This window comes from Chanos chanos, chromosome 9 (assembly GCF_902362185.1).
Source record: "Chanos chanos chromosome 9, fChaCha1.1, whole genome shotgun sequence".
Taxonomy (NCBI): Eukaryota; Metazoa; Chordata; class Actinopteri; order Gonorynchiformes; family Chanidae; genus Chanos; species Chanos chanos.
In genome coordinates this window covers 25271828-25285544 of record NC_044503.1, presented here as the reverse complement: position 1 = coordinate 25285544, position 13717 = coordinate 25271828, and the positions used below count along the sequence as shown (strand labels likewise).

Genomic DNA, 13717 nt, shown 5'->3' with positions numbered 1-13717 from the left:
CAGACTTAAGGTAAGTAAGGAACCACGTTTTCAATTTGTTTGTTTTTTCAGCAGCAAATACTTTTCTCTCCATACAGTGCCCGGTTCCCTCCATACCTCTTTTTTTTTTTTTTTTTTTATTTCTTTTTCCAATCCGTCACTTACTGCTTGTTTGACTTCTCTGAAGCTTTGATGACATCACTCAATGGCAATGTTTTGATTTTTTTTTAATTCCTTTGATTTTATTTTGGTTTCTGATTTTTGATTTAGTCTTTTCAGATAAGACTACTCATCACAGACTTACACAAAGAGTCTGCTTTTCTTCTTATTTTATCAGCGTTTATTGCTTTGTTTTTGTTTACGTGTCCTCTGTTTCTTGACTTATATTGCTATATCTCCTTTTGTTTTATCCTCTTGTATTATCATATTAAATTTTGTCGTGGGAAGTGGCCTCATTAGTATGTTGTTTTTGTTTGTTTTTCTATTTATAAAGTTCATGTACTTTCACACCATTCATTTTCTGTATAAATAAGCATTTGTACACTCAGGTGTACTCTACAATTATGAAAAGTGTTCAAAGTGTTACCGTGCAGCCGTGAAACAGTAAGAAACTTTGCCTGATACAATGCGCTTTCGTAAGATGGGCTAAATATAGATACATACAAACTATATATATGTGTGTGTGTGTGTGTAAGTGTATATGTACATATATATATATATATATATACACACACACACACACACACACACACATATGCATATATGTGCATACATATAAGATGTGTGGTGTGAGAGTGTGTGTGTGGCAGTATGGCATGTCTTTACAAATCAATTTAGAATAGTGAAGTAAGACTTTTTTCATCCTCATCTGTAATGTAACCAAAATTCACCTGCATCAGGTAAGCTCCTCTTCACAGGTTATCCCTACCCTCACCAGCCAAACCTGTTCTGTCACTGAGGGGTGACACACACATTCACACACACACACACACACACACACACACACACACAGACAAAAAAAAACAAAAAAAAAACCAAGCATATTGACACTCAGACACACCTCAGCACCGTTCGAAACACTGAAAATCACAGAGTAGCGTGATGTTCTATGTTCTGCTCGTGCAAGTAAACTTACGTTTTACTCTTTATCTTTTTTTGTTTGTTTGTTAATATCTTTTCTTTTGAGATTTTTTTTTTTTTCACTTGAGGTCTTGAGTTGTTCTTTTTTTTGTTTGCTTTTCAGTGCTGTAAAGGCATGATTAGGAGTCAGATGATTAAAAGCAGGAACCCAGGAGTGAAGTCACAAGTCAGTGACTGAGTTAGCTATTAAAGACAGATTTCTGATGGGTCTCTTTTCCATTCGAGTGTATTATTATTATTATTATTATTATTATTGATAAGTGATTGTACTGTTATGTAATCTTGTGTAGGAGAAGTGTTATGTATGCATATTTTCAATAAAGCATTCAGGGTTTTAAACAAAAAGAAAATTAAGTGTTGTGTCATATTCAACAGCGGTCAGAGCATCTGTAAAATGGGACAAAGATAATACATGTTGTGTTTCTCTAGTGTGCTCACTCTGTGTGACTATGACAATTGTCCTTTTGTGTTTGGAACACCCTAAAATTTAATGGTGATGCACAGACCCAAACAGAATGTGTCAGAACCTGTTAAACTCACCTGAGACCTGTGGTGATGGACATTATCCATTTGTACAACATGATTTTTGAAATTCAAGCTTTTATTCAATGAAAAATTTTTCCTTCGACGCTGACTTTACTGTTTTAGAATTAGATCTTCAGTCTTTGAAAGAGACCTTTATGAATGCTAAGAAAATGCACAATTCATGTATTCGCAGGAGGGTAAACCTCAAACATTTTCATAGAGCAGTTTCTCCAGAATTTCCAGTTAACACCTTAACACACTGAAAGTAAACTTCTAAAGGTGCAGCATTTGGGCGAGTGCAGTGTGTCAATGACAAAAGGAAAAAAAGAAACCCACCTTGATAGGTACACTTTTCAATGTCATCAATTTATTTAAGAAACTCAACATCTGAAAAAGCAAAAAATAAAAATGATTTTTTTTTTTTTTAAAGACAGTAACTCCTTGAAGTCTTTTTTTGTTTTCCCCCAATTTTGAAGTGAAGAAACTAGAGATGAGAGCAGAGATATTTAATCTGATAACACTGTGGTGGAGAAATACATGCAGTGGCAACACTGTTGGACTCAACCTGTGTGGTTTCAAAGCCTGTCTTTAAAATATGAGACAAGAGGGGCGTATACCATAAAGCAGGATCTACCGTTTAAATGTTTAACATTAAGCTGAAAGCCAGGACTGTCCAATAGGAGACGAGCTAAGAACCTTCCTGGACACTGTATATTTTTGAGTTATTGTTACCAAGGTAACCGAGGAATCTTTGCTGAGCGGTAAACTCACCCTCTGGTAGCACTGATGTAGTGAACAACATTTGTCAAGGACCTTTTCTCATCTCTGAACGTACTGTTTCAAAATTGAAAAAAGAAAAATCATTCTACTTCCTTACAAATGTATGGAGCATGATTGAGATTGGAGGTGTTTCACAGAACAATTTCCCACTAAGCCATGTAAGTTTGTAAGCAATGCTGTCAAAAGCGAAGGTCATCCGATAGGAGAAAAGACTACATTAATACCTGCTGGATAACAATGACTTCATTTAAAATATCAAGATCCCGGACAGAGAGATCTCACTTCCAGAAATACTGCCCCTCATACAACTTGCTAAACACCCATACGTTAACCGATAATAAAAAGAAACAGGTGAGACAGATACAAGACTGGAGGCTTCCCAAAGCCACGAAAGTCAGGAAATTTTTTAAACATGGAAGTTAGGACACTGTTCCAGTTGAAACCCTGAAAATTATCAGTAGATCACCTCACAAAAAAGAAAGACAGAAATAAAGAAAAGAAAAAAAGAATCATGTAGGCAGCGAAAAGTAAATGAACTCAATAGCACTCAAAGCTCCGATTGTTCATTTTTCTCTCATCATTATGTAATTTCATTAAAAAAAAAAAGAACACACACACACGCACACACAGACACACACGCACATACACATATATAAAAGTGTTCCAGCAATGGACAATTCAAATGGTCTATGAGAAATGCTGACAGGTGGGCACCAAGGATTTCAAACAATGACAAACACATTTAAAGAGCAAGCTCGCCATGGTAACGTGTGTACAAGCTATCAGCCAATCAGACGCTCTCTGGTGAGTCAGTGCGATTGTCTTGTTGCTTAAGACCTGAGAAGCAGGCGCAAGGGAGCAGTGCTCACACCTCTAGTGTCATTCAAATAATAAAACACTTATACTAAACACATACACAGAGCTGTGTTTAGAGGCAAATATACAAGCAAAAGAATTATACAAGACCACCTGCCTCTCAAGTTGATTCCAGGGCCAACTTTGAGTCAGCAATTTTTCTTTCTTTTTTTTTTTTTGTCATTGTTTTCAGCGGGAGGGATTGAGGGTTGAGGAGTGTGTGACAGAAAACCGATGTTGCCGAGGTGTCTTGCCAAACGTGGGGGGGGGGGAACTGATGACCAAACGTGTACTACCGCGTGGAGATGACAGTTTATCATTTGGCAGATTGGGTGGTAAAGTCCAGCGGGCGTCAATCGTTGATCAACGCCAAGATCATGCTGTCAAAACAAAGAGTGACGGGTCCGGCTCGGTTAAAATCTTAACCGCTTTGTTCACGTTTTAAAACCCAAACGTGTCTGATGTAAATCTCTACGCTTCTTCTTTTCAAATCAGTCAGTGATTTTTCAACATACTAAAATCTCATTAGCTTTTCTATTTAGAAGAGTATGTAGCATCATTAAAAAAAATTTACAGCTGTGTCATATCTTCAGCATAATTTAGTAGATTATTGGCTTACATCTTAACAAATATTAGCATTCAAAGCTACTAGTTGGTATTTGAAGCTAGTACCTCAGTGATATGACTGAAACACTAGCATACTTGTTTTTAGAATCCTGGCAACTCAATAACATGTACACTTTTTATGTCCAATTAACTGCTTATTGTACATTCAACAGTTTTTTATCTGTATTGCATTTGTAACACAGGTCTATGCCATGTTGTAGAACCAGCCTATTACAGATGGAAACACAGTCGCTATAGAAACCAACCTAGAGACAACATGTTCCCTTACCTGTACAAGTAGATGAAAAAGCAGAGGAGGTGGAAGCCCAGTTTTATCATTGCTTCCTTCATGTGAGACTTCAACTGACCCCGGTTGTGGATTTCAGTTGGATCAAACACTCCCATGTTACCCATAGGCACCTTCAAATATCTTTCCAGAAAGTGTGTAAAAAGATACAGTTTATGTTAACTTTACAAGCCTCTGAGAGCAAGGACACAAACCAGACACCCAAAGACTCTGGATTAGATTTTCATATTTCGTAGGGTTTTTTGTAAGTCATTTAAGGGGATCTTGATAAGTTCTTAGGAGTGGTATTTATGCAACAGACAGCTTCTGTTCGGTTTGAATAAAAACGTTTGCTAAATGAATAAATGTAAACGTAAGAACGGTTTCTGTTGATCTGCTGAGGCCTTGCGCGAGCGCAGGCTGCTCACCTGTAAACGTTCCATGACGCCACGGGTAAGTTCAGGAGGAAAATGAACCAGTGCAGAGAGAATAACATGAGGACTGTTGCCAAAGCCTGGCCCACAAGCTCCGGGATAACCCACTGCACAAGAAAAATCGATTTGTAATCCAGTAGCAATTGAAAAAGGCACAGTAACACACACAAATCCTGAGAAACAGACGACCGAAGCAGTACGTTGCTACATTTTGGCAAGTCGAATTAACCTTTGCTCTGAATACAATTTCCCGCTTACTGACGCTAACTTCTCCACTAGGCCAAATTCGATCATTTTTCATCATTAACACGTCCCTAACGTTACTTGAATGGCGTGTAACAAGGATTTAACAGTAACTTACTTTGTTTAACTTTGAACAGCAAGCCCGCGCATTGATGTAGTCACATTCAAGATCTGAAAGAGTAATTATCTGTGGAAAAGTTAAGAATCGTTCCCAAAACATTGACGTTTCACAACTACCAGCAACAACCAACCAAGGTGGAAGTGTCAAGAGCGAGGAACCGTTACTCTAGGCATTCATTCAGCATGATTTTGGCTACTGAGATAATCCCTGAGAGAAAATACAACCTTTGTAATTCAATAAACCACGGTTAGCGACTACCAGGGTTCTATCATTTTTCTATAGCAATACAGATTTGAATCTCAATTTGATTTTGAATAAACACATCATAACATTTGCCAGCGTCTACCTGTCTGGTTTTTCGAGCAAGCAAACTAGTACTCGGATTTTTAAAATCTCAGTTTCATCTCTTCAGAGGAGCGTGCTCAACTGACTAGTTAGCTAGAGTCCGTGAATCTTAGCCAGTTAGCTGTCCATGGAAGAAATGATCTGTTAAAATAGCCGTTAATGAATGGCAAATACAGACTGTGAACGTTTTGCAGTAAAACATATACGCACAGTAAGGATACAAAATATACAGCAAGAAAAATCAAAGCACAGCAGTCGATAAGCGATAGAATGAACACAGCCGCCTCCATTTTCAACTTCCTGGTTAGGAGCTGTTTCCGGTTAAAAGTTAAAAAAAAAAATGCACCCCGCTAACGTTTATAAATTATGACACTGCCACCTGTCGATAGGATGTTTGTATTGCACAGTGGTCGTCTAAATCGAACAGACGAGCCAAAACAATCGATTTCGTCCTGTAATCACAAAGTGGGAAAAAAGATACTGTTATGCCTTTACAGTTGTTTTGCGCGACGGGGCCATTTTATTTCTCACTGGAGCATCACATTTCGTCAATAGAAGGGTTTCCTTCAAAGAAAAATTGCCAGGAGCCTTATAATTTTAAGTTGGAGTGGCCTATTTTATGAATTAATCATTCATAAATTGATTTTTATTTGGATAGTGCAACACAACAGAATACAGAATACTCTGAAACGTTACATATGTATGAGCAATCAATACCTATGCTTATGTTATACTTCGGTTTAGTGATAAAGTAGTCATTTAGGAGGACTTCAAAGAAAGCAAGTGAAAAGATTCAGAAGAGCTATATTGTAAACCCGAGAGAATACAGTTAAAATCGGATCAATCTTGGACAAATACACGGCCAGTGAAGATAAGACACATCACTGCATGATACTACTCCCTAAACATGTTTGGGAGTGAGCACTGTTTTGTTCGCAATGGACGGTATGTGTTGGAGTCGAGCTTGAATGTCAACCCTCATATCAAAATAAGGCTGACTACGGGGCTCAGAAATGTGTGTGAGATCCAAACACACAATAAACACAGACAGACCGAGAGAGAGAGATAGAGAGACAGAGACAGCTGAGAGCAAGGAAAAGTCTTGGGAGGGACGAGGGTTCAAATACACATACACAGGAGAAATGTCAAAATACACATCACTTTCCCAAAGTGAAAGAGACTATTCATATAACACTGTGACAGTAATGATTCATGGACAAGTCGCTTTCTGAATCTGAAAGGCTCCGGTTACTAGGTTTTATAATTCATTCTCCTTCTTCGCCAAATTAGAGACAGTCAATTAATTTATGTGTGTGATTGATAAAGATCATTTTGGACTAATGACTAATGAAGCGTAGCGTAGAGTAGGGGAGAGAGAGAGCGAGAGAGAGAGAGAGAGATGCCAAGTGCCATAGGATGCTGTAGTGTAACATTCCAGCAGTGCATACATCATTCATAGGAAACGTAGCCTGAGCCCCCGCTGCAGCTATGGCGGCGCCTCTAGCGCAGTTCGATGATGAGTGGCAAGATTTCAACGAATTCAGGACCGATCACGGACAAGAGAAGAAGCTAGACCGAGTAAACTTGAATGTCGAGGACGTGTCGGGCCTCCTTGACGATTTGCCAGAGCTCGATAATGGCCTGTGTGGGGAAATGAGCAGTTTCAAGTCCATGGAAGACTTGGTCAATGATTTCGACGAGAAGTTGACCGTGTGTTTTCGAAATTACAATACGAAAACAGAAAACATAGCCCCCGTTAAACCTATCACCGAGGATACCGTCCTGAAAAATGACGAGTGAGTGAATTTCGTCGATATTGCCGAATGTTGTGACACAATAGTATCTGGACTGTAGGTTCCGCTTGAGTAAATAGGCGAATGTTTGTCGTTGACAGTAACCTAGCTACAGTTCTGCATGCCCAGATGCATGTATTAGACCAACCTTAAGGCTATTCTTTCTGAAGAGGTAGTCTCTGAACACGGTGTCCCCGTAGATACAGTTTATATCAGCATTTTAATAGTTTGCGAAGAAAGAAATGTTTGTATAAGAGCTCTTATACAAACATTTCAGAGCCCGCTTATTAATATTATTATTGCCGTTATTTCGATATGATAGGCTACTGTATCTTTTTCTTTGTGCCGTCCATTGTTTTCATTTTAAAGGCGCACGTGAATGTGTACGTAAGTTGATTTTTTTTTTAAAGCTCTTGGTTTTACACTTTTAAAATATCAGCTGTTTCGTAGGCTGATAATGCATGGAGTAGGGTAGGACGCCTTCAAGAGCCGCCAGAACGCAGGCTAGTAGTCAAGTCAAAGCTCAGCCGCTGATGGTCCACGATTAGACCTAGTGTAAAACCTGCAGATTAATTTTCAACGTCCCGAATCTGTGTCACTGTTATGATGGCGAGGAATTTTATTTCTTACAACCAAAGTAAATTCAGGTCACTTTTTGAAGTTAAAGAGATGACGAAGCGACGTTTTATGCCGGCGTAAAGTCCGATAAAAGTGTGAAATGCTTGCTGAATAGGTTTTGACTTGAATGTTTGTGTTTTTGCTTGTCATTCACTTGATGTTAGCACAGTCCACAATGTCTCTTAGCATACTTACAGTTTCACCTCAAGAATTTTCGTTTCTTGCCAAATTTCTATAAATGTAAATTTCACTGTCATTACGCACTGCTATCATTTGTCCTAATATTTAATTCTCTGATTGAACGGGCATGAACTACAAACCAAAGGCGGGTTCCTCATCTCTGTTTGTGTGAAACCCTCTTATTGCACATGTTCTCTCTCTCTCTTTCTCGCTCTCTCTCTCTCTCAGGATCTGGAATGCCTTAACAGACAACTACGGCAACGTCATGCCGGTCGACTGGAATCAGTCCCGTACCCGTGCACTTCATCTTCCAACACTGAATCTTGAGGATAAACCAGTGAGTGGGGACAGTGAGTGGGAAGGGGGGGGGTGTTGTTCTTCCTTTCCTCTCCTGCTCTCACTCCCTTCGGCTTTGTTTAAACTTCACACACAAACGAGGCAGGATTGACGTCTGATTAAAGGTCTCTTTGCCCTTTTGTTCTGTCAGAGGGCGGATGGTGTGAGCGTGGACCTCTCAGACGATGAAGAATTGAGAGAACAGATGGACATGCACTCTATCATCGTCTCCTGCATAAATGAGGAACCCCTCCTCACTGCAGAACAGGTACCAGTCCAGAACACTAACCCAAACAGAACTTTAGCCTCGGTAAAAAAGATGCAAACCCACAGTGGTGGATTCATCTGTTATTGTAACTAAAAACAATTAGAAAATAAGACTGTCTGACTCGACTAAAACAAAGTGCTAAGATGAAACTGGTCTGAACTGGCATGAGCTACAAACTGAAGCCGGGCATAAGGTGTTAATAAAGTTGGTTAACTAACTAAGTGAAGTTTTTAACTGGTGGTTTGTTTGGGGTTTGTTGTGTTGTTAAGGTCATTGAGGAGATTGAGGAGATGATGCAGGAGTCTCCAGACATGGAGGCTGGACAGGACCCCTCCCAGTCAGATCTGTCCCTCCTCTCTCTGGAGATCCAAAGATCCAGCACCAGCCACAGCCACGAGGACAGTAAGTTCATCGCTGTCCCCACATCCGTATGTGCGTGTGCATGTGTGTGTGTGTGTGTGTGTGTGTGTGTGTGCACGCACACACACGTTTGTGTTCGTGCGTAACTGACACAAGGCTTTTTAGGGTTGTACCACACGTAAAAATTCTGCCATAATTTACCAAAGTCAGTTTTTAGAGAATTAGAGAATTAGAATCACATTTCAACGTTTATTTGGAAGAATTCCAGCCCACAAGCAAAAAGTGAAAAAAAAAACCACTTTGGAGATGCCTAAGTCTGCAGGTGGCCTAGGGCTGCCTACCTTTATGTATATGTATTATTGGGCATCCAACATTTCTAAATTTGCATATTGGATCTCTGCAGTGAAGGATAAACGCGGCCCAACCTGGCCTCTTGTAGAACTCAACTCTAATCCTATGTCCTCTCCAATTTCTACACTAAGTGCTCCTGTAACCAAAGCATTTCTCAGTCACATAAACAACATGACTGTGAAGGAATTACAGTCATGTTGTTTTAAAGGAATTCTAAAGGAATTAGGGAGGTGCTTTCCCTAATTCCTTTAGAAAAACATAGATATAGCAGGGGTAAATCCAACCAAAAAATGAACGCCACATGGTCTCCTTTTATGGAATTTTCAAAGAGCTTATCTTTCTAACTCTCCCCTGCTTTATCTGTCTATTCATTCATTTTCATTTATTTTTCTGTTTCTCTTTAGACAGTTGTTATCAGGTTGGGGGTGAGTGATATTTAGTTTTGTTAAGAGGACCTAAGAGCTGTGTCTCCTATACAGATGTGTCATAATGTGTATAATGTGTAACAGGCTAACTGTTGTTATTGGTATAATGTTTATGTTGAGGTGTGCCCTGTCTTCACCAAAAGCCACTTACAGCTAGGCCTTTATGTCTGAATGACTGGGTGTAGATACAGTTTACAGAAAGCCCGTAAGAGCCCGTCTGTTTCTCAGAGGAAATGCCAGAATAATTTTTGTCTTCTTTCTCTTTCACTGTAAATGCGTGTTCTGTGTGGTTCAGTTACTCTTACAGTGCACTAGGTCCCATGGCCTATCTGAAATTTTCCACCCCCCCTCTTTTTTCTCCCTCTTTTCCTAAAATTGATATGTCTGATATTCCCTTAATGTTAAAAGTGCTGTTCATTTATTAATGTAATTGACTCTTTTTTTTTAATTAATCTTTGAACTCTTTGTTTTGTAGTCCGTAATGTGCCACGGAAGGGTAGGGTGGGATGGGAGGGGAGGGAAGGTTTCTCTTTCTCGTTTATTTGGGTGGATTGTTAAAATGTTTCCATTAAATATTCATAAATAAAATATTGGAGAGAAAAAAAAAACATTCTGCCATCAAGTGCTATTCCCAGCAGCTGAAGCTTATACCTCACTTGCTACCTTGAGTGCAGGCAGTTTAAAACCAATACTCAGCGTGAATCCATTACACGCATGTCACCTAAGCGCACTGGGTCTCTGCTGGACGTCTCTCCGCAGGAGTGAAGAACTTATCTATGTCCGAGCTGAGCGAACTCCTGGAGGAGGTGGAGACGGCGATCCGCCGCTATTCAGAGGAGCTGGTCCAACACCTGGCGCTGAGGGACGAGCTAGATTTCGAGAAGGAGGTGAAGAACAGCTTCATCTCGGTTCTGATCGACGTTCAGAACCGGCAGAAAGAGTACCGGGAACAACAGAAAAAGAAAAGGAAAATAAAGAACGGGGCCGGAGCGCAGCACGGGCGTTCTGAGAAAACCCCAGCGCCCAGAACGGTGAGTAACGCCAAAACAGAACCTACCGTAACACACACACATCATTTGGCAACAGTATCAGTCTCTATCTGAACAGTCAATGTCTGTCTGTGTGTTGATTACTACCTTAATTTCTTCCCATCTGTCAGCTTTTATGGAGCTGAACCACAGTAGTGATGTTGGTTCTGGTCAGTGTAATTGGCTGAAAGAGAGTGGGCAACCTCTAATGCATGACACAGCATGCTTTCCTTCACATTCAATTTTAGTTCTCTCGTCTGTTGTCTGTTGATGCCAGATAATATCTCATCTTTATTTCCCTCTCTCTCTCTCTCTCTCTCTCTCTCTCTCTCTCTCTCCCTCTCTCTCTCTCTCTTTCTCTCCCTCCCTCTCTCCCTCTCTCTCTCCCTCTCTCTCTCCCTCTCTCTCCCTCTCTCTCTCTCTCTCTTTTCTTCTTTTTCTTGGTTGCTGGTTGTTCTTCACTTCTTCACTCCCCACTCTGGGGCCTTCAGCGTTTCAGCATGGAGGGAATCTCCTCTGCCATACAAAATGGCCTCCGACAAACTTTTGGGAATGGGGGCGGGGAAAAACAGGTGGCTATATCTTCTAAATCTTCTCTCTTTTTTTTTCTCCCTTGTCTGGTGATATTGAATTTGTTCTTCAGCATCTACATTTGGATTCAGTATTGAGACTGGATATATCCCTCAGTCAGCCGACTCCACCTCCTCCCTCTGGTCATATGTGGTCCCTGACAGCTGGTGCTGTGGGTGCCTTCGTATGAAAAGCGCTATATTCCAATCACGTTAACTTACAGTACTTCCCAATGTTAAGTCGGCCTTAATATGACAGTACGTAGTGTCTGACGTTACACAATGTGGAGAAATTGTGTTGTAACCTCACTCGCTTTGGACCGAGGTGGTTGTCGTGTGTGGAGGGGGGAGAGACCCACGAGAGGGCAAGGGTAATCGGGCATTCAAAATTTGTGAGAAAATGTTAGATAAAGTTAACAAAGAACTAAATCAGTCAAAACACTCATCCCCTCAACTGAACAATCCACAATCTCTCTTTTTTTTTTTTTTTTTTTTTTCAGTATCTCACCACAGTCATTCCCTATGAGAAGAATGCAGGACCTCCATCCATTGAGGATCTGCAGATCTTAACTAAGAGTAAGTTGCTGAAAAGGTTTTGTGAAGAACTGATGTGCTGCTGGTAGAGAAACCTAAAAGTCTCGTTGTCTTTTCATCATCTCACTTGTTCCTCTGCAGTTTTACAAGCCATGAAGGAGGACAGTGACAAAGTGCCCTGTCTCCTCACAGACTACATCCTCAAAGGTAACTTTTTTTTTTTTTCATGTCGACCCTGATCGATATCTTCATCTTGTCGTCATTTTAGGACAGATTTGGAGTCTCTGAAATAGTGTATTGCCTTTATGACAGTAAAAGTCCCTAGGACAATGTGAACGGTGTTGAAAAAAAAAACTGAGTCTGTGATTTTTGTTTTAGATTTGAGAAACAACAGAAAATTCTGTGTACCCATTTATGAAGAGGCCTTTGGTTGTTTTGTAAGCGTTTTATGGTTCAGGGTTTACATTGCGAGATATCAACAAAGATTTTTTTTTAAAAAATTCAAAAGTCTCTCCTCTATGCACCCCCACCCCCCTTTTTTTTTTAATACTTTTTCTTATTTTGCTGGATTGTTCTTGCTAGCTCTGGTGTGAGCGTTGGACAGAGAGGTTTGTGAGACAAATATATACTCTAATGAGTTTCAAAATAAAAGTCCCATCCACTGCCACAGTTTGCTGTAGTGCATCCATATTGCCCTTGTGTCATGCCCACTTAGTTTCACCATGACTCTGCCAATGCTACACTCCTTAAACAGGGTATGTAACCCTTACACGCCTCAATCTCACCGATCTTCCCTCTGGTACACCCTTACCCTGCTTTGATTCGCTTGCTTCACTGACATTTCACATGATGGTGTAGTTCACAAGCGATTGCACAGTTGCGCTGCTATGATTTCGAGCCAGCATACTTTCTCTCTCTCTCTCTCTCTCTCTCTCTCTCTCGCTCTTTCTCTCTCGCTCTCTCTCTCTCTTTTCACCCTTTTGTCTATTTACACAACACTCCCTTTTTTTCACTCTTGTTTTTTTTTTTTCTGCTCCCCGCCCTTGTGAAAACAGAGTGACTCAGAGAATATCTGTAATCTTTTTGATAACCTGAGTTTATATAATTTTTTAAAGTATGAAAGTATGTCAAGGTTTATCAAGTTATATCGAATGGAGAGAAATGAACAACTACAATGATAAATAACCGTTTTAGTAGCGCATTGTGGATTTTTAAACCTGCCTAAATTATGATAGACTTATGATCTGATTTGAGATACTTGAACTTGGATTAAGAAAATTAAAGAAAGAAGTCAGTTTGTTAGCTTAGTCCATTCAAACATTAAAACAAAAGAACCAGCCTTTTCTGGTACTTTCTCTTAGTAACAGAGTATCGGACTGGACAACAGAGTCGAGTCATTTTTTTCCTTGCCTCTCTGTTTATAGTGCTTTGCCCCACATAGAGAAGAATGAAGATGCCGGAGAGTTTTGGACCCTTCTTGGGAATGGTCATGATTTGAATTGCATGTACACAAAGGGCTTCAGGTGTTCTCCTCCACTGTGAAGTTTGTTTTGTTTTGTTTTTTTGTAAACAGATTGCACTTGTATTTAATCTTCTTTTTTTTTTTTTTTTTTAAGCATGCAGTTTCTTTCTCTTTATCATTCGATCGAAGTATTCTTGCCATTTTGCTTTCGTTTCTCACAAACGTATGTTTTACTTGCCAGCAAACTGTACTTTTGATATTGATATTTAATTTGCCTCTGTATATATTTGAGGAAAGCGCACACACATACACCCACACAGCCGCGCTGTGTTTAACGTTTTTTTACTACGTCAATGAGGAAATGTTCTCAGAACGAGCGCGGGGAAGGGCTGCAGGGTTCTGTTTGGCCTTGCAGAAATGTACAAATCATTGTGTACACAACTGCGCAACGTCAGTGGAGTCTTACAGGTTGTGTGTTT

General features: G+C 40.0%; 2 protein-coding genes across 3 annotated transcripts; one reads left to right on the top strand and one right to left on the bottom strand.

The window, feature by feature from the left end:
- Nucleotides 1–3553: 3553 nt before the first annotated feature.
- cnih4 (cornichon family member 4) lies at nt 3554–5619 on the bottom strand. 2 transcript variants are annotated; one of them, XM_030785676.1, is made up of 5 exons: nt 5536–5619; nt 4967–5035; nt 4600–4712; nt 4175–4315; nt 3554–3659 (listed from the first exon to the last, which is right to left on the bottom strand). In XM_030785676.1, exons 1-5 carry the CDS (start codon nt 5602–5604, stop codon nt 3632–3634), a joined length of 420 nt encoding a protein of 139 aa, XP_030641536.1. In that variant the 5' UTR covers nt 5605–5619; the 3' UTR covers nt 3554–3631. The 2 variants fall into 2 exon arrangements, with proteins under 2 accessions (XP_030641536.1, XP_030641537.1); XM_030785677.1 differs by lacking the exon at nt 4175–4315.
- Nucleotides 5620–6799: 1180 nt separating this feature from the next.
- On the top strand, nt 6800–12369 carry fez2a (fasciculation and elongation protein zeta 2a). Its single transcript, XM_030785326.1, has 9 exons — nt 6800–7110; nt 8134–8242; nt 8393–8509; nt 8779–8911; nt 10405–10676; nt 11165–11245; nt 11743–11818; nt 11918–11983; nt 12359–12369. Exons 1-9 carry the CDS (start codon nt 6803–6805, stop codon nt 12367–12369), a joined length of 1173 nt encoding a protein of 390 aa, XP_030641186.1. The 5' UTR covers nt 6800–6802.
- Nucleotides 12370–13717: the final 1348 nt, after the last annotated feature.